Below are 24,243 nucleotides of genomic sequence, written 5' to 3' on the forward strand. Positions count from 1 at the left end.
CATCACTCCTTCATGATGCCGTGTTTCACACAGCCACAGATGTTTAGGACCTCATTTTATTCCTTCTTTGCAATATGATGAGAGGTGGGACAAGCCACCTCTATTGGGCAATAAGGCCAAAGTTTTCTCTTATGACCTGTTGCACATCCTGATTTGGCCACACCAGCTAAAGGTGAGAAATAAGGTCAAAGGGCAGAAATAGTTGTTTTCCCTAACATAGAGCAATCCTTTGAGTTAATTTGAGAACCGCTGTTTTATGATGAGCGCTAACGTCTTTGTCTCCTCCCTTCCCAGTATCTATAAAATGTTTCTGAACTCTGTTTGTAAGAATTTTTTGTTACTGGGAAAGAGTATGGCAAGGTTGTGTTACTACATCTAGTTATTACAGTGCTAGAGCCTCAAGATCTTGCTACAGGACATTCTTGCTTACACCATTTCTGCGAGGCTACAAAAGGTTTGTGATGAGGACAGGTCTACCTTTGTCTTAATTACTCGGGACATGCATCCAACAAGCTCATTATATTGGTTACTCACAAGAAAAGTAAAATAATACCTCAAGCATCCTGGAAGGCATCTATTTCAACATCTATCATGTAGCACAAAAGTGTGTGTGTCATCATTTCCTTCTGGGAATACACTATTGTTCAAGTGATTTCAATAAACTTGTCACGCACCACCTTCCTTCTAAAACAGCTGCATGAATAGGCAGTATAACCTAATATAATTTAACACAGAAGTCTTATGATTAGTCCAGTATTTGTGCACATATTCTCAAAATCTGTTCTGGAAATGTTTAGAACATTATAAAGAATGAAAATGTTCAGCCAAAGTAATAATAAATGGTAGTTATCAAAAACTGAGAAGCTGAGTACAGAATAATAACATATTATTATATGTTTTTCTTATCCTATAAGCAATAATTTGGTATCAGCACAGTCATTTAGGGGGAGGCGGGTGGGTCTTAACTTCCTGCTTCACCAACAGACATATATCCATGACAAACATATTTATTACTGTGCTTCGGAGTTCCACGCTGCTGCAGCATTTATGGTATGTTCAACTCTTTGTAGAGGCTTCCTCTAAGTTTTGCAGGATAATAATGCATTTATATGTTTTTTTCAGACAAGAAGCCCTTCTTGCTGCCATTAGTGAAAAAGATGCCAATATTGCTCTGCTAGAACTTTCATCCTCTAAGAAGAAGACCCAAGATGAAGTGGCTGCACTGAAACGAGAGAAAGACCGTCTTGTGCAACAGCTCAAGCAGCAGGTGGGTAGAGGAGGGCTAGGAAAGAAGCCGGTTAATAATCTGGTGTGACATTATTATCTTGATTTGTGGAACTAATAATGTATAATCCTGTTGTATGTTAGGATAGAAAGTGCATAAAAAATGATTTCATACTAGCTACTGGTCATGAAGCCTGTAAAACATGGTGGGGAAAGAAGAAGTCTCAATGTAGAGGGAAGTTTCTTTGTGTCACTGCGTGAGTAGTATATGTGTGATAGAATGTATATGAAACTGTGAACAAAAAGGACATTGGTTATTACCTTCTACAGGCACAAATAACCACAGATTCAGGGAAATATAGTGATACTTCTTTGGCTGGTCTGTATTTGCCTTGTTGGGGAAGAAGTATACATGGAAGAAAATTCTCCTTGCTGTAAAGCTCAAATATGAATGTGTTACACTACACAGTCTCTATTGTTATTTCTAATCTGCAACAGAAGCACGATATGGGAATGCAAGCTACTAGAGTGGAATTTGGGAGGTCTCATGCTTGTGAGGAGATTGGTCCTTTCCTATTTCTGGCCTCTCCCATTTCTAAGATCTTTTTGTGTTGGCATAACAATCAGAAAAAGTGTGTTTCTATTCAAGCATTTAATATTGTGTTTCAGTATTGAATGCAGTATGAAAAATACATTGCCAACAAAACACAGAGGAAGCAAAAGGCATCCCTGGCAGTAAGAGATTTAGGATCTGAAAAATCTGCGTAGATTTTTCACTTCAGCACTTCTGGTGGGTTTTTCTGAGTTATTCCCTTGCCACATTCCCTGTAATAGCACGTATGCTGCTGCCAATTCAGTATCAATTTCTCCAGTGCCACCAATTCTATTTTCATAAAGTTTTATGTGCAGCATTTCGTCTATCAACCAGATGATTTCTGTTGCTGTCAAAGACAGTAAGACAGAACCAGGTCTGCTTTCTGATAAGGGATTTCTCTGCTTCTTCCTTAGGAAACACAAGTAGGTTACTGGCCATGTATTTTTAAGATAACAATCATTTCAGGTTTAATTTAAGAACAGTAGTTTTGATTGTTATGCCAGCTTCAAAACAAGCAAGAAGTATAGTTTATAGCCTTGTATTATTTACTTTTGAGCAACAGTTGTAATTACTTTCACTTGTCAGCCAGATGGCCTCCTACTAGAACAGGATCCAGAAGTGGTCACAGCAATGTAAAGTACTTATTTTCTTGATGTAATTGTCTGTAGGTGTAGCAGCCTTAATATATGTTACCACTCATTCCAAGAGAAATTGGAACTTTATTGTCAGTTCTTGTTGTCCTAAGTATAAATTCTAGCACTTCGTGCCCCTTGCCCTTCCCAGTTTCCTTCTGATTATCCTTTGTGGGTGTTTTGTGGTGTGTTTTTTTCCTGCTGCAAATTTGTGTATATATTTAATTTATGTATTAAGGTTGTGATTATCTGTAATGACTTAGGTTTCAGTTAGGTGATGTTTTTAACATTGTTGTAGTTCATATCATTAGTTTTTAGTGCTGATAAGTCTTAACAATATCATATGCTGTTCCTAAAAAGACATGGCCATTTCCCTTAGGGATGCCCATTCTAAGTGCTTTTCTGTATAGATGTGGGAGACTTAATTTCCCAAATAAACTAAAAGTGCCAAGGAGATTAATCTGAAATTGTTCTTGGTATGAAGTGAGACCAATTCTGAGCTGATGCTGGAGCAATAGTCCTTTTTCAAAAAATTCATTGGAATATCCAAATGCCTTTGAAGTTCCTGGTTTCAAAACTCCCATCAGCCATGAAGAGTCATCATTGTTTAAGATTGTCATCTTAAAAAATAAAATGAAGAAAGCAGAAAGTAATCTCCTCAACACATCTGTGCTATGAGTAGTATAAATACAAGCTATATATAAGTAGTATAAGTATAAATATAAAATCACAGATAATGGGGCTGCACGGTATTCTCCTGTGCATCCTCAATCCCTAAGGCAGAATATATGTTTATATATAAACAATTTAAACTATATTTAAACCATACCTGAGAAATATTTATTTGACCTAATAGAGATTTGACACATCCTCCCTAAAATCTATCCTACATCTTAAGGATGTATCATCTTTTATCCTTTTTTGTGTGCAGCTTTCAACACATTGAAAGAAAAGTTCCTCAAAGTTACTTGTCATGGGACGGTAATACTCACCACCTCTGTAAGTTGCAGGGGATCTAGCATCGCATTTCTTTTTTTCAGTACCAGTAGTTTTGGTATGTACTTTTTCTGCATCAATTGAAATCATACCAACTTTGACAGCTCCAGAAATAGGAGGTGGGTCAGAAGAGAAGGCTGTGAGATTTTACAGGATCCTCGTTACTGATATAGTCAAAGGGAATCTCATTTTTCCACATGCTCTGCAAATAATCTGTGTACTTGGCCCTTGTGGTCCTCTTCAGTTATTACAGGTCACCAGCCTCATATTTTCCAACAAAACAACTGTGCTGCTTCGTCAATTTAAGCTTTCTCTGCATGGACCCTTTTCTCTTGAGAACAAAGGTCCATCTGTGTTTGCCAGCTCCACAGAACTATATAACATTTCAGGAACTTCCTAAAAGTTTAGCTGTAATTCCTAAATTTACAGTAGAAATTGTGAATGAAAAATCTTTCAGACTTGCAGATGTATTGAACACAGCTGTTCAAGAAAGGCAAGTGATGCTAGTTAATCAGGATCTTCTGGAACACTTTGAAAAGCAATTCTGGAGCCTAGAAAGTTTATTCCACCCTTCAGATTCAGAGCTGGGATCCTAACCTCAATAATTCCTTCCTTCTGCCTTTAACATTGTTTCAGAGCTGTTGAGCTCCCTCATAAGTATTTAGTATTTCAGTCCATCCCATTTCTAGGAAATGCTTAGACTGATGGGAAAGCAGCTCTTTCAGTTGGCTGGCAGGCACAGTTGACTAAAAGGTTCCTGTTCCCATGTACATAGGATGCGAATAGAAATGCTGAGCAATATTGGAAGGGGGTGCTGTGGTAGGGACCATAGACCTGATTTCTGAATCTCGCTGCAAACTGGAAGAGCCTTTGACAGAGAGAAAGCTTTAGGAAAGCAGTTTTCTGCTACACTGCAATAGTGAGTGTGAATGGATCCAAGTGTGTATGGTAGTATTCAGATTATGCCTTTTCATTGGTTGTGCTGGTTATCGAGTTGCTACAATGGTTACCACTGTTAGCAGACTGACTTAACTGTTAATTGACCTTTCTTAGAGTGTAGAAAGATACAACTGTCTTGCAAAACAAAAACTTATTCTACTGATAAGCCTCAATTTACTTCTTGGGAAAAAAAAAATTCCAACTTCTTCAGCCCTGCAATTTCAGGTGATTTTTATTTATTTAAACATATTGGTGAAGACACAGCCTCATCAAGGAACGGTTGTACAGATTCTGGAGGACTCTGCTGTTATTCCTTGCTTCAAGTTTCCTTTGTCCCTTCCCAACACTGTGGCATGGTCCTGGTCACTCGCACAGGAAGGGTATTACTGTGGAAGAGAGGGAAGCAGTCCTGCCAAAGACGTTTTGGTTCTTTAATTTCTTTAAGTATGTGTATTAAAGTTTGGATGAAGAGAGGCATTTCGGAAAGAGGATATGGCATCAATGTTGTTTTAATTTAGAGTTTCTAGGCTCTGAATTGCAGGAATGTGCCTCTATATAGAGACCATTTCCTAATGAGGCACTCGGCATTGACCAGGCTTTCCAGTAAATGGAGCTGCCTGTTTCATATTGGTTGTCAGTTTGTATGAGGGATTTCCTCTGTCATCGGAAAGGCAGGCCAATTGCAGGGCGAGGGTCACCAGCTAATGTGGTCCCAATTTACTTCCTCCCAGAGTACTTTGTCTCCGTGAGTAGTTCATGGAGAAGCAGCGGTTGGGAGGCTGCTTCACCAGAGGGGGCCAGGGCTGATGCAAGAAAACAGAGCTGAAGGTTGTCTAACAAAGTCCAGATGTTGCGTGGCGAGCGCCAGCCAGCGTGCTCGGATTATGCGCCATACAGAAGCCCCCACGATGTGTGTCATGCTGGAATTGACGGAGACCCAAGGAGCTTTGGTCTGCTTTGTGGCAGCACATCCACCGCTCATCTGTTAGAAAGTAGCCTGTTTGCCATTTATTCCTTTCTTCGTCAAGAGAAGTTTTAAAAATCAGGACATATTTACTGTAACAGGACGAAGCGCTGCTCTGTAGCTTTGAGTTGTAAAGGGAAGGCATATCTGAATGGGCTGAGGTTTTCCTGTCTTGTGGGTTTTGAGTCTTAAACGCTTGGGGTTTTCTACTAGGAGCTGTTTGGAACAAAGATTGTCATTTTCTGTGTTTATACAGTGTCTAGCACAGTGGGGGCCCAACTTGACCAACATCTCTAGTCATTACTGTGCCATAAATGTTAAGTAATAGTGGTGAAATTTTTAGGAGGCTCTGAACTGTATCAGTGTCTGTTTTCTGAGAGCTTGGAGTATTATTCAATTGAATTGTTTGTAAATCACTGTATTCACTTGTATTATTATATAATGTTTCATAATTATTTGCAATTCTTTTATAATGTACTGTGGCAGAAGTTACCAGGAACTAGCTTGATTCAGTGTTATTGATGATGGAATCTCAAAATTTTCATTTTAAGTGGTTAAACTAGGTATTAACCTGGTATTAACCAGGTTAGGTTAATACTGGTTATGTTTTTATTATGCTGCCTTTTCCTAAATAAAAGTAATTTTCAGATCAGTTCCTCAGTCTTTTAAGAACATGTTGGGTTTCGATCCTATTCTTTAGCATGATTGCAGAACCACCCAGCTAAGCTTTCTCCACATATTTCATAAACATATATATTTTCTTCTATCACACAGATTGTTAATGACAAATACTGAATAGTACTGGGCTCAGGACAGAGCTCCGTGTAACCCACTTGATTTATTCAGTTATACCTGTAATCTGTTCTTAAAGACTATTAGTGCACGAGACCGTCAGTCTTAGAAAGTCTTTTCTATGGCTCATCTGTCTTTATCATTATGTCATTGTGCATCTCTGATGTCCCTTACTGCAATTCAAGCTCATTACTACTTTTTCTATCTGTTATGGCTGTAGAAAAAAAAAGACTATTTCTTTGCACTTTTTAGCAGCCCTTTTGGTTTACACAGCGGTATCTCCTCTGTGTTATTCTCTAAACCGGACAGTCTCAGTTCTTCCAGTTTTCGTCTGTCTTGTTTTCTAGATATCTGATCATTCCAGTTGTTCTTTTTTAGATTTTATTTGATATCTTTTTCTTTCTCCAAGTGTGGTATCCGAAACTGGACAAAGCTCAAAAGGAAACCTTTCCTTAGCTGAACTTGTTCATGAGCATGTCATGTGAGACAGTGTCAGAAACCTTAATGGAGTCTTCCAAAACCTCACCAGTTCCCACAGGTTCCCAAAAATAACCATTAATAGCTTTCATTATAGTAGATAAACTCTTTCCTAGTATAGTATAGTCAGAGCTAGAACTTTTTGAGTATCAGCTCCTTTGTTCTTTTCCTTTTCTGACCTGAAATGATATTCTCTGAGTACTGAAATAAATTTTGTTAGTCACCTGAGTACAATTTTTCACGAAGACTGACAAAGAAAAGGCATGAACACACTGAGCTTCTTGGCTTTATTTTTTGATGGCTTTCACTTTTGACTGAGTAGAAGATCAACCTTTGTCTTCGGCTTCCTTTTCATTCTAATGTACACCTCTAATGTCTACTTTTTCTCCCTAAGTACTTCCCTCGCCTTTCCTGTTCTTGCTATATACACTCTTGCAGTTTGCTTATACTTTAACGGTGAAAAGAGCTCCTTTCTATTTTAGTGAAGGTAGATAAGAAACCTCATGCTGTTGAAACTATGGGTTCTGTAGTCAGCTTGCTTGCCATTCAGAGGAATCTTTAATACCTGTTGTTCCCTTCTACTTCTATCTCCTCATCATGCTCATTCCTTCCCCGGTGGGCCAGCATGAATTGAGGGGCTGTTATTTACCATTCCCATAAATTGAGAGGAATTATTTGGTGATGACTAGTAGTATTAATAGTTAGCATTTATGCAATATTTAATATATATTTCATCTAGCCATGTAAGTCCCAAAGCTGTTTTCTCTGTGCTACTTTGTGCTTCTTCCCTGCAAAGATTTTGGCTGACTTTCCTTATGAGGCCAAGATACTGCAAAGATTTGTTTCTCAAGTAAATGTGGTTCATGGGATCATGAGTAAAAGGAAAGAATTTTAGATTCCAGAATAGCTTCTCCCCCCCAAAAAATGCTAGTTTTCCACTGTTACTTGTTTCCCTGGAAACCCCGCACACTGACACCTGACACTCCTCTGCTGTGAAGTTTTCCAAAGTGAAGTTCCACTGGTTGGAGTCATTTCTTTTTGTAACAGGAGAATGTAAAACAGGTCAAAGGAGACTGACAGGCAAGCGTTTTCATCGTACTGCCATAGAGCTGTATCAGCATGACCACACTTCTGGCAGTTTTTATTACCACCCTGCCTGATGAAATAATACAGATTCTGTGAGGCATACAGTTAGTCTTTGCTTTGCCTTAGCTGCCCTGATTTGAAACCATGTCCAATGAGAGTGATTACCCTATTAGCAAACAAATTTATTCTTCAGGTGACATGGATACAATCACTGCAGGGAATTGCTAAACGTAGTGTTGTTTCTGTGACAGAACTACCGTTGTTCTCCAAGAGCACCTGAGAGGTCCCGGCAGTGTGATGGTGCCCAATGACATTTAATGAGTGGAGATACCTCTCAAACCATTGTCAGAAGGGGACTTAGGAAGTCTAGAAAGATGTATTTAAGTTGTCTGAGTGTGATGGTGTTGGCTTCTATATAGCTGAGAAGACAAAGTAAAAGTTAACGTTTGAAAAGAGTGATGAGATTCAGGGCACTTGGATCCATCTTTGTTTACCGATCTCTTCACCACAGTACCCATATACTTGCACTAGCAAGAGTGGAAATAGATGCAAAAGTGGGGAAAGAAAACCTATGTGGTAAGAAAGTTGAGAACAGACATATGAGTTTGAAGGGGACTTGCATGTCAGAGGTTCCTGCATGTATTGCACAGAACAGAAAGTACTCTGTGAATTCTGGTATTCTCTGAATGCCAGGTTAACCTATTTGAAACGGCAACAGATGGATTAATGTACTGTGCCAGGAAATTTTCAAGGAATAGTGAAGCATTTTGAGAACTACTGTCACTTGTAGTGGACTTGGTACCTAAATAGTGCAATTGCAGCCTCGTTTAAACACTGCATGGTATGTAGTCAGCGTAAAGTCATCGTTTTTCAGGTTCTTGTACCACCACTATCTTGTAGGGTCAAATGCAGCTTTATGAAATTTGAATCTACTGGCTTTAATATACAAAAATGCCAAAATATGTAGTTTTTATAGTATATTCTTAGCTGTACTGACAGTGTAGCTGGCATGCACGTGAGCAGGCAGGAGCAGGGGGGAGCACTCTGCACACTTCCTATTCAGGAAGGTATTGGACTAGAAACAGAAGAAACTTCTGGCTGAAGTGAATATATATCCACTAATTGGCTCTCATCAAGCATTGCCAGCTGTCAAATTTAAGCATTGTGGCTTTTGTCGAAGGCCTGTAATCCACCCAGATTATCAATCACAGCGCTGCTTGCTTTGCCAGGCTTTGCTCCTCAGTAATTGTTTCTGTCAAGGGGGGATCTCTGCCAGGAGCAGACCCCAGCACCCTGACAGCAGCTGAGCAGGCACAGAAAGCAAGGCTTTGTCATGCCCTTGAACACCGCTTCCCGAAGCTCAATGCAAGAAGCCCTCGCAGATTATAAGAAAGCACCTTCTCTTTGCCATGTTCTCCAGACTTTTTTCCCATCATTTTTAATCATCAGTTACCACAGTAACAGCACTCAGTGCAGCATCAGCAGTCTTTTCTGGGGCAGCATTTCATCAGTCCGTGGTATTACTTATACTCTCATTCCCCTCTCCCTCCTCCTTTTACCTTTACCCTCTGCCTCTTGTATTACTAAATAATAATGTATGCTCAAGTGAGCTCCTTGCTGTCACTGGCCTCACGGTGCCAGAGAAGGGAACTGCCTGTTGGCCCTGCTGTAAACAGCCACCTCTGCTTTCTGTTTGTGCCTTCGCTCATGTCTCTGCCAGTAGTTTTTAGGGCATGGCAATGGTGGCTGTGTAGGTTTGCTTGAAGAAGGTTCTTTGCCTCACTGAGATTGAGCTTTAAGATTTATAAAAGTACTTTGGAACTTATATGACAATACAATACTTGCTACCCTTTCTTTCTAGACATTCATAACATTTAAAAAAATACTCCATGGACTAATATTTCCCAAGTTCGAGCTCAGTTTTCAAAAACCTGTTTCATTCTACTGGAAATACTCCTTCATTTATCAATTATAATAAGATTTTCATATTATAGTTTTACAACTTCTTATTTCACTAAAACTTTGCACAAATAAATGTAAATTAATCGGATAGTTGCTGGCAGCATCTACTGCTACATTTACAGTATCTCTCACTCAAGGATTATGAACTCCTATACTATTTAAGCTATTTAAGCAACATTGTTCCCGACTAGAAAATCAGGATTGCTGGACAATGACAACATTTGAGATACCCTGTATTCCATTTCTGTAAGTGACAACCAGTCTGCTGGTGTTTGACATCAGTTAAGCCTACACTGGGAAGACCAGGCTTGTTAGTGGTATTAAAGACTAAAGAACACTGTGTGAGCTTGGGTTTCTCCAGAAGACTGCACTAGGAAATCTAATTTTGGGCCTAAAAAATAATAATTCCTTTGCCTGTGAATAATATTTCTGGACATTAGTGTAACATAAATATAGTCACTGTCATTTCGCATCACATTTGTACCGTATGGTGGTTTTCTGTAGTTATCGTGGCACAAACCACTGATCTGATAGGCGCTGTTTTTCAGTCAAATAAAGAGAATATATTAGAACAGGTCTTTTTAATACATACATCCAACAGAGCATTTATGTATTTATTTGTATGAGACTTCTGTGCTCCAAATTTTATGTTGAGAACAGTTACCCTCCCTCAGTTTCTGACAGTCTTTGTGTTGTGCTGATGAGTTCATGAGGTAGATGCAAAAGCTCAGAAAGAGCAGCTTAGAAGAGCTCAAGATTGCCAGTAGTTGTTCATTCAAGGAATAAAATTATGGGTACATCTTCTTTTGCTTAACTTCTATAGTTCGTGGGGTAGTTGGGAAGGACCCGTACACAACTACTCCCTGTTTGTTGTCCAGCGGCAGGATGTGCCTCAGGGGTAAAATATTTGAGACTTTCCGACAATTGGTTCTTGTGGCTGGATTGGTTTGGCATCACTCTTTTGGTATTTGAATTGGTGATGTTTGAAGGCTGACCGGAAAATACAGAGAGTTTATGATTACATTTAAATCTTGTCATTTAGACACATTGTTTAGGGAACTTTGAAGTCTTGGTGACATAAAGGGTTCCACTTAAACATATAAATAATCTTGAGGACATAAACCTGTGAATATATTATTTGTGAAGAAACAGGAATTTCACACCAAAATTTCAGATACAGGAAAATTTTGAATGACTTGTTTGAACTCAGTAAAAATACTGTGATTTTTCAAGATGAGTATGTAACCATCCTTGCTGATATTTCATTGATTGGGTGCAGCTTTTTCTATACTAAATTATTCCTGTTCATTTGGGCTGTTTTACCTGGCACTGGCAATTGTCTAGAAGACACACGTGTCCCTTTACCTCATCTCCATTCAAAATGTGCTAACTTGGTACTTTATGCTTATCTGTTCCTACATCTATTGGCATTATTCCCCAGGAAACACCCACACTGAACAGTTTCACACTGAAGCTATAAAGTAAGACTTTATTTGTGGTTACTTTGGATGAAAAGCCTAACGAACCCGTGATTTTAACAACTGTCTTATATAAAAAGCAGTTCACATGTTGATAATTGGTAGAAGGGTAGTGACAGAAAGCTGAAAAGCATTTTACCAGCTTTGGTGTTGGTTTTAATTAGTGTAAGATCTGTAACCGGTGAGGTGATAGACAATGCAAGGTGTGTTCCAAAACGTGTGAGGAGAAGGTGAAGTCAGAGATTTGAGGTGACTGATTGGTTTCATAAACTAAATATGTAGAAGGTTTCAAGTAGATTAGAGATTAACAGTTGTATGACTTAATATGTCAGTGATGTGTTCTTTACTTGAAGGAGCAATGATGGAAAGAGTTGTGCACCTAGAAATATGTAATGAAAATTAATGATCTGTAAGATAGAATATATTGCATGTTTGGGATTTTACCGTGTTATTTTGGGAATAACATAATAAATCAGTGCTTTTTTTGCTTGAGAAGAGAAAAATACGTAGTCTGCAATAGAGAATTTTAATCCCCCCATCTTAAAAATTGATAATGGAAAAATGAAGTCTTAACTGTACAGAATGAACTTCAGCTTCAGTAAATAGTGAGCTGTCGATGAACAGTGGTCTCAGGTATTTTTGAGCTTATGCACTGAAATACCTCTCAGTCTACGGATTTTTTTTCTCATCCACTGTATTAAGCTCCTTAGAATTCTGAAAATAATTTCCCTTTTTGAAACAATCTGATTGAGCCTAGTCCAGTACACCATATCTCAGGCTAATGAATAGGTAATGCAGGGGAAAACAGAAGTTTCATGTTGCAGTTAGAAATCTAAGATATATGCTGTCAGTTAGGACTAGTTTTTTGGTACTAATCCTTCACTAATTTACATGCCAAGTTGTGGAAATTGATAGGATAGTATATCCGGTCTATCAAAAGGAGACATAGATTTATGAAATTAGGCATCAGTTACTTATGATAGCTTCTGCAAATGAGCGGGTGGTGATGGCTGCAGATTCCCCTCAGTTCTGTTAAATTCATGGTGTTATGTTCTAAAGAATCCAAGTCTTAAAAAAATTAATATTCGTGTTTTGGTGCTGAATAAATTATGCATTTTACTCCTTCGTAAGTACATGCTGGTTTCTACACCCCTTTTCTAAGATGAAGAAATATTCACGACCAAAGAAAAGGTGCGTAGTTTTTCCCTAGAGGTAATGTTTTTGCCACTTGACATCTGTGAATGTGTGTAGGGAGGGGATGGTGATTTTTCTGCTGGCTCCTAACTTGGGAAGCTGTGAGGTGTCTGGTAACATCTGCCAACTCCAAAAGATAAAGTTGAGAAAGTTGATACTGATGGCGATCCTGCTTCTAGTCCCTCCTTTGAATGGGGGTCTGCAGATGATGCTGTCAAATGCGAGGTAGTGATTTTCGTAGATCATCTTTAAGGCAGTTGTGTTCTGCTGTCTCTGAGAGGACCTGAATTGAACAGAAAATAAAGGAATGGCTTCTGTCTGCCGTTCTTTGCCTTAAATGTGGTACCAAAGGTTTGAGTCTTTTCAGTACCAAGAAATGTTTTTAGGGATTAGTCCAAGATTGTGTATAAAGACAAAATAAGTCTCAAACTCAGTTATCAAAAGATTGCTGTCTGATTTTACTTGACATCATCAAACATTTACCATGTGGATATAAGATCAATTTGCTGGTCAAGCGCCCTCAGTTTCAAATATGAATACATTTCCCTTTGCAATAATATGTTGCACAGTTTTAGGTTGTCAATAGTATAGGTGAATATTAGTCTCTCAACTTCCGTAAAGCTTTAGTCTCCAAATACATATTAAACTCTGATCACAGCACTGGTTCCTGGGGGAAGTAACGGTCTTTTATCTTGAATACAGCCCTGGTTAAGGAGTAGCCATTTTATTAGGGGTTTTGTTCTCTTTGTTTGAGCACAACTTTACAGTCACAGAACTTAGTCTTTTGTTCTCTTTCTTTCTGTTTGCCATCAATTCCTGTCTGTCTTAGTGTGAATACAAATATTTCCTGTAGTTGAGTAAACAAAAAAATAAATTGAGTTCTCACAGCTGACTCCAGCCAAGTTCTTCTCAGGATCTGAACAACCACACTTAATCCTTTTAATAGTTTAAGAAAAGAGTCTTCCCACTTTTTTCACATTAACCTGAAACTTAACTGTAATTTCTGATACCAAGCCAGTGTGCCCTCCATCTCCAAAACACTAGTAGATGTAACCTTGGCTTCGCCTCCTTTATTACAGCTAGCAACCCAAACTTATGCCAACTGCAGACATTAATGATGTTGAAAAAATAATAAAAGCAATATAGTGATCTTTAAGAACACACACATACATAAGTTGTTTAAAACTTGGAAGACTGCATGGGTTTATTTCCTCTGTGGAAGTAATAAGTACTGTACCTTCTAATTCTAGGTTTTTTTCTTTTTTTTAAGGGGAAATATATTTATTTATACAGACAGATCTTCATTTGGTGCACCTTTCAAGTCTCTTCTGTATCTCATAGGGATACAGGGAAGATATCAGTATGTTCTTGTGAACTGGAAAAAGAGGGATTGACAGGTTTGGTGGGAAGGATCCACAGATTGGGAAGTGCAGACTAAGACTAGATCCTCATTGTCCATCTCTATCCTTTTCATCGCTATCAGATGATGAAAAGATTTCTTGATGTCTCTTCCTCCTCTCTTCCCCCTTTCCTGATTACGAAAACTAGCTGGTCCTTCTCCATTGTCAGCCAGCAATCTGTTTTATCATACAAAAAGGGCTTAAAAAAATATGAAGGCTTCCTTGTTTCCTCCTAGGTATTCTAGTTGCAAATAAATCAGTTGAGGTTGCCTCTGTCTTTCTATTCATTCATCTCTACTTCTTCCTCTGCTTTGTCAGGGCTCTGTAACATGTGGCATCACCTGTCTTAATGACTTTGCAGTAAAGGGTTGTTAAGGAAAAAATACCGGAGGTATGACTGGCTGGTTTTTCATCTTGTTCCACAACCCTTTTTCTTTTGGTGGTTCTACAGCAGAGATGGAATTTTCTAACATTTTTTTTTCTAAGCTTTACAGTGTGCTTTATGGTGCCCATTGGGTAGGCCTCTACTCATATGTAATGGCATAATATAATGTAAATCACAGAACGACAACAGATTAGGAATAGAGCAGGCAATGGTGGGAGTACTGTCTGAAATGCAGACACCTTAGAGAAATTCATCTGACTAAACTGGCACATCTCTACACATTGTGTGCCATGAATTGTGTAGAAAGGAAGAGAGCTTCTTTCCTTGGTAAGAATAATTTTGGCACAAATACAGTAGAAGAACTGAATGTTTCTTCAGTCTTTCCAGCTAGTACTGTTATCTAAACTTTGATGCAGACTTAATAGGAAAAATCAACCTCTGCAGGAAAAAAAAGAGGAAAGAAAAAACCATTGGTTTATTGTGATCCTCCTTGCTTGTGTACTGCGTGCAAGAGTGGGGCAAATGGACAGGAATCATCTGTCCAACTCTGTACTGCACATGTGCTGCTGTGTGCTCGGGCGGGAATCCTGCCTCTGTGGACCAAACACAGGGACAGTGTGGATGGACAGGAATCCCGTGTCTGCAGACCACACGCACAGATGGTGTGGATAGACAGGAATGTAATGTCTGTGTGTTTGTATGGATCTTATGAGGCAGGGCTCTTCTGCGTGAATGTCAACCCTAATAATTGGCCATACAGAGAAAAATTCTTAGCTTTAATTTAGTTTGGGGTAGCAAAGCTCTGTTGGTTGTCAAAGGAAATGCCCTTTCAACTCTTCCCTCCAGCAGTTACCGTGGAGGATTTTGCCTAGATTCAAAGATGAAAGTGAGGCAGAAAAAGAATAATACTGGTTTTCTTTTTCTTTTATACGCAACAGCTTTTAAAATTAATTTCAGAACAAGCATAAATAGTCTTGAGGTTTCGTTGTGTTTTTTTTTTAAAAGTTGCTATCAACACTGTTTATATCATGTAGACACAGACACATTCATGTATACACCCAGAGCTGGGTTCTGGGCAGTTACAGACAGTCTGTGTTGAGATGATACTGAGCAGCTCACATCACTTTAGCATCTAGGAATTTGTATCTGTACATAACTACTTTTTTTGCCAAGAACAGCATGTGTAGAGGGGGGTTGCTATTAACAACTCTTTGAAGCTGCAGGCAGATGCAATTGGAGTGGTGAGTCATATAACAATAAAAATATGTAAGGCTAAAAGAGCCGTGGTAAAAACACTGGTATATAACTTCCAAAAATAAAAATACCTGGATAAAGGAATGCTTTTACTGTATTTATTGTAAAGACACAGTCACAATAGACAAAGATTTGAAAACTTCCATATTACATCAGCTAGGAAAGGTGTATGTAAATACACATGAGCAGTTGGCCTACAAATGATTTTGTCGAAGCAGGGGATCATGACTAGATTTTAAGATTTTACAGTAGGATGCATCTTGTATATAAATTCCTAGATGAGATTTTGCCAGTCAGTTTTCATAGGTATCACTGGACTGAGAAACTTCCTGATTTCCGACTAGAAAAAAGACTAAGAGACAAAAGTAGGGTGACTAAGGCAGTTGTGTTACACAGGCAGCTTTGTGAAGTTGAGCATATGCAAGTGGATTTATTTTGGAAAGGAGAACCAAATAGAATACCAAAGGAAAGAGGGACGGAGTAAGGTAGGTGAAAGTAAGATGAGCAGGGTGTGGAGTGAAGCTGAAGTGAAAAGGGAAGGAGAAATTTCAAGTAGTCACAACAAAGCAGAAGGAGTCCCGTCAACTGTGTCAAACAAAGCTTGTTCTGTTTTTGATAGAAATACTTGCCTGTTCTATGGGATACAATATAGGTAATTTAGGGGTTTTGCCTTCAGATATTTATAGGTTTTGTAAGACTAACCTTATCTCTAGTGCTCAATGTTGGTGCTTAAATTGTACAAGTTTAAAGAAATCACAGGATTGTTATAATGTTGGAATGCATTCCCCACCTTAGCATAACCCGAGATGTCTTTTACATTTTGCTTTGTAAAACACATGTATCACCAACCTATCAAAGTTTTTAGGGAGTGTTTATGCTCCAGAGTACCTTTCAGCTTGTTTTTCTTGCTGCTTTTTTGTCTTTGTTTTTCTCTCAACCGATAAAATATAAGATTAAATTTTTAGCTTGGACCCACAAACACACTGTGAGAGGGGAAAAGTGAGCAACGGGAGAAGTACAGTCAGGAATTTTCAAGTTTGAGTAATGAGGACCATGACAAAGACTGGTATTTCCTTTCACATTATTATAGAAGTAGCATTTCACTTTTTTGTTCATGAGTTGTCCTTGGTGGTATGTATCAAAGTAGGTTAAAGAGACTGAATAAACTGTATATGTTAAATGTTCGGCAGACACATGAACTAAGCATGAGAGGCTTGCTGCTCTTTGCTTGAGAGTTTGTAGCAATTCGGCCTCCCAGAATCATAAAGAAAGGCATGGTTCACAGTATCGGAAAACTGCACTTCTATGCAACATTTAATGCAAGGATATATTGAGAGGCTACATCCAAACTCTTACAGCTTGAACTACACATGCTAGTTTGGACCAGCTTTTATCCTAAAGTCCTCCAAAGAAAAGTTTAAAGGACAGTGCTATCCATCTGCTTAGCTGAGCTGTAGTTCCCACCATGTAACTTTTCAATTTGTTGACCATTTTCAACCAAATTTGACAGAGGGAAAGAAGTCTCCAAGATGTGTAACTTACAGGAACTTAATTAACATCCACAGCTGGGTAGAGGCAAAAAAAGCCCAAAGTAGTGCTCCCACACAGGGAAAGGCAAGAAGAATTGAGCCGTGATATATTTTGTTTGGCTGTAGTATACGCATATGGCTGGCCATTCAGAACATACATACTTTCACACTGGTCCCAGCTGACTCTTGCCTGGAGACACCATGGGGGAGGCTGGCTGGAGAAAGAGATTATTATAGGGTTGAAGGCCATGCTTAGAAGATGCAGAATACAAATCCAAAGCACGCAGATTTCATTAGCCAGCATAAAATGGGTAATAAAGTGGACTTCTATGCTCTTCAAGGGTAGCCATGCTGTCTGCAAAAGAAATCAGTTCTTAACTGATGAAAGAAGTAATGAAGACGGCACAATAGATGTAGAGTGGATGTAGCAGCGTGATTTAGCAAAAAACAGTTGCTGTTAAGCTAATTTAAATAAATCAGTCTTTTCTGCTTTCAGGGCATGGGGCAGCAAAGGGTACTGATCTTTTATTCTCTGGCAGGAAATTCTGCAGTAAGACCCTTCTCTGCCGTGGCGTGGAACTGAGATCAGACTTGCCCTAACAAACTGCACCACAAGGCAGGCTCATAACACAAAAACTACTTACCTGCTTGCTTTAAACCTGAAGTATAGGGGTTTCATATGCTCACTACTGGGAGGTGAATATAACCAGTTCTCTTATTTCATCATAAGAATTAAAACAGCAGCTCATTTTGCTTGCTGTTGCTGTCCTCAGATCAATTTCAGTAAATAACTTTTTTGGTTTTGTGTAGTGTGAGGGATCCAGGATTCTTTGAGGCTGTTGTCACAGGATACCATTTGTCCTTTTGATCTTGCCTGGAAGGTTTTTGTGATGCATAGGCCACCCAGTCAGTATAAATTAACTTTACAGTATGGTGGTAAACGTTCTCAGAGTTCAGCCCTTGCTCAGACATCTTTGAGATACAGGAAAACACACCTTACTGAGCTTTCTGCCAAAGACCCTTACATGCAGTGGGAATGATGCCAAAAAACTAACATACTTGGTTACTTGGTTTGTTTCTGAGTCATTAGCCATGAGAGAAGGAAGGATTTTTTAATTTTATTTATTTATTTATTTTAATTTTCATTTTAAATCTGGGACTGGGCAGATTCTAGCTTTTGTGAAAGAAACGCAGTTCTATTACCACTGATCAGTGAGTCTTAAACACAGTTTGATGTATCTCTAAGGAGAGTACAAGAGAGCTAAAGGAACATGTACTGTGCTTATGTGGTATAACACAATAAGGTATCCCAAACACAAGATCTGATTGGGTTGTCTGTTGTGTCACTAGTTTTCTCTATACAGGATTCAGAGCAATAGATTTCAATAAACTTTGTCATCAGGCAAGCACATAGTTAGTTGTTTGTTCATCTCCTAAGGAACTAGGAGATGAACTCTGAAAGCTCTGAGACACATTCCTGTACAGGGAAAATTTCAGTTCAAAGTTACTTTTTTAAATCCATCCATGTATATCTATATATGTCAAGCCTCAGAGAGAACTCTATATCTAAATGATCTGCCTCCATTAGTTCAGTTCAAAGGTTTTTGAATACGAATTCTCCAGAATGAAGTTTCTCTGTAAGTATCACATGTGAGGAGATGAACAGAAAAATGAAATCATTAAACACACAAAATTAAGTGGGCTGATAAAGTTTTTCACTGTATAATGTAACTTTGTTGTAACATTGGCAACAGTTGATGCAGAAGCCCCTATCTCAGGTAGAATCTGTGTTAAATCCTGCAGGCTTTGACAAACGCCAGCAGCTGCACGCGCTCTTTGTTGGGCTCACAAAAACACAGGCTCCAGGATGTACAGAACTGTAGTAACGGGACTGGTTTTCACATGTATGCTGAGGAACATTGTCTTTGTTTGCTCCTAATAGATGAATCTCAGTTGTGAATCTTAAACATAGACAAAAGGAAAGCCAAACCTGACTAATGATGTGTCTTTTAAACCTTACAAACAAAAATGACAACGCAGCATGTACAAATTTGAAAAATATCTCCCAGATCATTAAATATCATGAACGGGAAGGAGGCATAGAGTAAAACACTTGAAACAATCTTTCAGAGAACCTGTGCTCAAGGTAGGTATACACTCAAGGTAGGTGTATATTCGAAGTAGGTATAGATATACTCAAGGTAGTTACGCAGGGCATCATGTTCTAATAACAGGCAAGGAGGGATTATTCTCTCTGTGTTTCTGACAGCCAGATTCCAGCAGGGAGCTGGTTGGATATTTACAGGGAGTATGGCTCACTGCATGTTTTCAGCAAATAGAAAAGGACTATCTGAAAGTCTTTGCAAGAACATAATTTTCAGAGATGCTGAATTTAGCTCACGACTGAGGAAAAAAAAAAATCGCCTGAGTTTCTCCAATATATTTCTATGTTATTAGTGGTGAAAAGGTTTCTAAACTGTTCCATTTACATGTGTGTGCTTCCAGTGAAATGTTCAACTCAGATTGAAACGGGATGACTCCCTTAACTCACTGATACACTGTCTCCACCACGTATCCATTTGTCACAAGTACAGTCATTATATTAATGTTTACTTAATGTGGGGCTTTTTAAACTCTACATTAAAGGATTAATAAAACTTGTTTAGACTGGTTAGCAAAGCCAGAAATTACCCTACTAAAATATTTTACAAAAAATTAGAGAGTAGTCACTGATGTCATGGTTTCTGCTGTGTAGCATGGCGGAGAAACAGATTTGATTCAAACTCTTTGAGTAAGTTACTGCAATGTGAGTATGAAGCAGACTAGATGAATATAGCGAACACACAGCTTATGAACTAGTATCTGCTGTTTGTTAGAGGTCTTGTCTAGAGATACAGAAATGTGCTATTCCTACAAATAAAATTGGGTTTTAAAAACTTGCCAGGGTAATGGTTAGCAGAAGACTAGCTATCCTGCAGAAACACTTAAGAAAGGTATGTATTCTCATTCTAACATACAACTTGGTGCAAGCTTCCAAATAAACACATTCTCTAAAATATATTATAAACAATGTCTGTAGTTAAATCTGTGTGTTTCAAATTTGTATGTGGGATTCCAGTATAAAGAGCTTGTCAGACCTGGGCAGGGCTCCTCTAGCTTTTTACCAGCTGCGTTCCAGAATATGTCTCTGACTTTCCCCTACACTTTGTGGATCAGCATCATGTAATAATTTAACTGTGATAAAATCTATTAATTTGGTCTTTAGGGTGGAGGTGCACAAACAAGCTACCCGTGTAGTCTGCAGTGAACATAAAATAACTTAGTCTTAGGAACCTCCAGGTGAGAGCGTGCTTTGAAGCAGTACATCCATGAAGGAGGAACTTAGTGATTCTTAAACAAAATTCACCATGGCTACATTTTTGGCAGCTAAAATATTATGCGAGTGCCGTTTGGAATGAAAGTTTTCAGGTGTTGGTTGCATTAGAAAGAGTCTACTCCATGGTAATTTCCTTGTTTAGCTGAACTAATATAATTTAGTGATTATAGAATACAGGCAGAAGCAAACTGTATGATAACCAGAAAAAGCAAGGTGAAAATAGAGTGAAATCCCTGCAGGACATGAAACAACAGAAAAGAGAGTGCATTTAAAAGAAGTGCTGATGCTGACCATTCACATTTATGATTAAAACAAGTTTATCTTGTATTTTCTCCTGCTGCTTTTTTCTTTTAATATAACTGCTTGCTGTAGCAAGGGATAGGGCAGAGGCCAGGGTTAAATAATGATGAGAAGCAAGAAGGGGGTTAAGAATAAGTGTATCAAAGAGGCAAAAGGACAATTGCAGAAGTTCGGGGCGGGGGGAAGGGAGGGTGGGCGAGATCTGATAGTACTAGAGTATAGTCTCATATATAATGAGAGGAAGTTGGGTTTTTTTTAGATACGATACCCTTGCAAATGTTATGCTTTAGACCTGTGGTTCACAGACTCTGGTCTGCAGACCTCTTGTGGCAAGTTCTCCACAGTCATTCCTGGCTTTCAGTTGGGAGCTTGAGAGTGTGCGACGTCTCTTTGTAATTTTGAGGACTGTTCTTTTGCACGGTGATTATTGGGAGACTAAAGAGCATTGTTAAGGGCTTTGACAAGGTGTGGGGTTTTTTTGGGGGGGAGTGATTGGAGGGCAAGGAATAAGGTTACGAAATCTGTTCTGTCAAAAAAAAATAAGAAACCTTCTGGAAAAAAATAAAGAAACCTATTGAGTTGTGGAGTTTTGTCCTGGTTTTTTCATTCTAGCATTTTACCTGCACACGCCTGAAGAAGGTACCTTTAACAGTGCATGGTATTTTTTCGGCAAAATTTGGATCTGACATCCGGTTCTTATCATCACTAGTTCTGCTTACAAGCTCTGGAGGTTTTAGACAAAAGCACTCCTGACACAACCGATTTGTCTGCACTGCTCATTTATTTTCTCACAGGACACAGTGGTTAAACCACTTTGTTGTTCATACTTTTTACAGTGATGTAGAAATGTTTGCCCTAGGATCTGAGCCATAACCTCATAAGGTGGGAGCGGATTGTATAATAGCACCATGACAAAGCAGTTCAGGACTGCAGGATGTTGGAGTGGTTCCCCACAGCAGAGTAAATTGTTTGTTTTTAAATCATTGCAACAGCCATATGCTCTAGAAATTTCCATCCTTTTGAGCATTTGTTTCTGGAGAGTAGCAATAGGAGAGAAACTGAGTTCATCTATTTCCAGTTATTTTAAAAATTTGCAATTAGAAGTTTATCAGTTAGTATTCCAGTCCTAAGCAGAAGCTTTTTATTTCCATGCTTGACATAGAGAATTAGAAAAATATGATTTAATTATATTATGTTTTATTATATTATATATTTGCAACAGTGCTTGGAATTTTAATGTCGGAAAATAATTTTAGTGGTGTCCATCAGGAAATAAACTGCTTTTCTTCCTTCTCTTGATTTTTGCCTAGTTCCAATGATATATGTGTAAATTAGTTCCTGTAGTGAAATCGCAATAGTGATTTTGGTGTTTTCTTGCCAAGACTTGTGTATCACAAACATGCACTCTTAGATTAACAGCAGAAGCAGTGGAAGACCAGGTTGGATTAAAGGGGCAACAAAGAAAATATCTTTCTAGGTTAACTGATCCTGTATGATTGTCATCATTAGGATGCTGCAGAGATTGTTCTGGAGTAAAATGTTCAAAGGTCTGTAATGGAGCTAAGCAGCTAAATCATATTTAGGAGGAATTTTGGAACTTAGTTCCCTCTTCTTTTGAAAACTCCAGCCTTGATAGCTATAAAATTATCTGAAGATGAAAAGCCCAAATAATAATTGCAGCATATTTTAGATTGGAGTGGACCTTTGCATCCAACCACCTGCTGAGAGCATCTCTAACTGGAGCAGCTTGCTTAAGGCTTTGTCCACTCGCATTTTCAGTATCTGCAGGGATGAACATGCCACAGCCTTTTGGCAGCCTGTTCTGGTGTTTGATCAGCCTCATTATGAAATGAATTTTCCTGATCTCTAATGAGAATTTTCTGTGTTCTGATTTGCATCCGTCGTCTCTTGTCCTGTCCCCTCCAGGAAGAGTGTGGCTTCATCTTCTCTATTTCCTCCTAGCAAGTAATTAAAGAAGCCTCCTCTTTTTCAGGCTAAACCAGCCCAATTCTCTCAGCCTCTTCTCATACCTCCTGCCAAGTACTAATAGTAGGTTATTCTACCTGAAGTGACAGAAGTATGCAACCTCTTCAGTTCCACTTCAGGATTTTCTGTGAGGGATACTGTGCTTTAAATGTTTAGATCTTTATAGTCTTCTCTTCCTGTATTAGTGCTAACATAGTTTTTTTCATGCAATATCATAAAACATGCTGCCTCTCTCTGGGAAGAGCTACTTTTTCTCTCAGAGAAGTTAATGTGCTGTACTAACATTCTGGTAAAGTTCTGCTTTTTAATAGATTTTTTCCACATATGTGCTGAAAGTCATGTAAGAAGTTATTATTTATTATCAAAACCAAAAATTTCCAAAGAAATGTGAAATCATTTACAATCAGTAGCTCTCATTGCAAAGAAGAAACTGTTAAAGAGCCAACCTTAAACATAATAAAATAATAAATATGGAGAAAGCACCTTTACAATAAGCTGGTTAAGTATTAATATAGCATGTTTCAAGTAGTCATTTATGAATGATGAGTCAGCTTGGAATTCAAAACTTGTTTGACAAAACAGAGCAAACAGTATAAAGATTTTGTATGATTAAATTGCTTGTTGCTTAAGCTCAATTTACTGTTAGCTTTTGTTAAATTAATCCAAAATACAATCAAATCCAGATTCAAACCCTGGACCTTCTCTACAATGATCTGAGTACAGTCAAGTAGAATCTGCATTCTCTAGCCTCGAGATGCTCATTAAAATTAGAGTTTTCAGCGAGAAACCATGCAGTTATGAAGGGATTGAATCAACAGCTGGCATTTTTACAGTGAGCTTTGAGCTTTCAAGACATTTAATTTTAGTGCATCTCTGATGATTTAATATGTCTAGCTGTACATAATTTACTGTGTATCGTATCTAACATAGGTCTGGCTAGCCTTTTTATTTTTTTGGAATACAAGGATTTCACAAAGCTCAAAATGGCGCTTTGCCTACCTTATGAGTTGGGAGGGGAAATGCCATCACTCCATTTTGGGTCTGCTCCAGGTGTGAGTACCCAATGACAGTAGCATCCAGATAACTTGAAGTGAAGCAGCTGTCATAGGGACAGCAGTTCACTTTGCAAGACCCTAGACCCGGCTCTTTCATGGTCCCCTCTAGGCTACTCCTAGAGTGTCGTTGCTGCCTGAATGGTCTTTGTAAGACCTGCTGGGGAGGTGGGTCATTTTGCCCGGGTGGATTTCTTTCCTTGTTTGTGTGCGTGTGTTTGTAAGTGCTTGGGGACTTCATTTCAGTATAGTATGTTAAAAAGGCTTTATCTCACTAATGCTGTCCTTTGCAGACACAGTCATGTAGTATATTTTCATGTTCATTGCAATTGCTTACCTAGAATGTAGGTAATGTTAAGGTAAGGTATTCCATTTATTCTTACACAATTTATTTTATGTTTTGTGTTTTTAAAAATTATATATCCTCTGAGAAGTTGAAGAAAAGCTAAGAAATTTGTTTCATATTTTGTTAATTCTTTGCTTGGCTGTCTGCAGTTTTTAATTTTATAAATCTTTATTATGTCACCTTTTCTTCCCAAAGACTTATTTATTAACTTTTTAATTTCCTCACAGGAAGACTTTTCTATAATTCACATTTTTCTGACCAGTCTCAGAATTTTCC

The 24,243-nt window shown here is 38.4% G+C and overlaps 1 protein-coding gene across 3 annotated transcripts in view; it reads left to right on the plus strand.

The window, feature by feature from the left end:
* The window catches only part of ERC1 (ELKS/RAB6-interacting/CAST family member 1), a 296,882-nt gene that overhangs the window by 243,565 nt on the left and 29,074 nt on the right, over window positions 1-24,243 (plus strand). For all 3 annotated transcript variants that reach the window (XM_075706947.1, XM_075706956.1, XM_075706964.1), the window contains one exon: window positions 1,123-1,267. In XM_075706947.1, the coding sequence (XP_075563062.1) occupies window positions 1,123-1,267 (145 nt within the window). The remainder of the gene's footprint in view (window positions 1-1,122; window positions 1,268-24,243) is intronic.

The sequence above is a fragment of the Pelecanus crispus genome, chromosome 1, assembly GCF_030463565.1.
Source record: "Pelecanus crispus isolate bPelCri1 chromosome 1, bPelCri1.pri, whole genome shotgun sequence".
Taxonomy (NCBI): domain Eukaryota; kingdom Metazoa; phylum Chordata; class Aves; order Pelecaniformes; family Pelecanidae; genus Pelecanus; species Pelecanus crispus.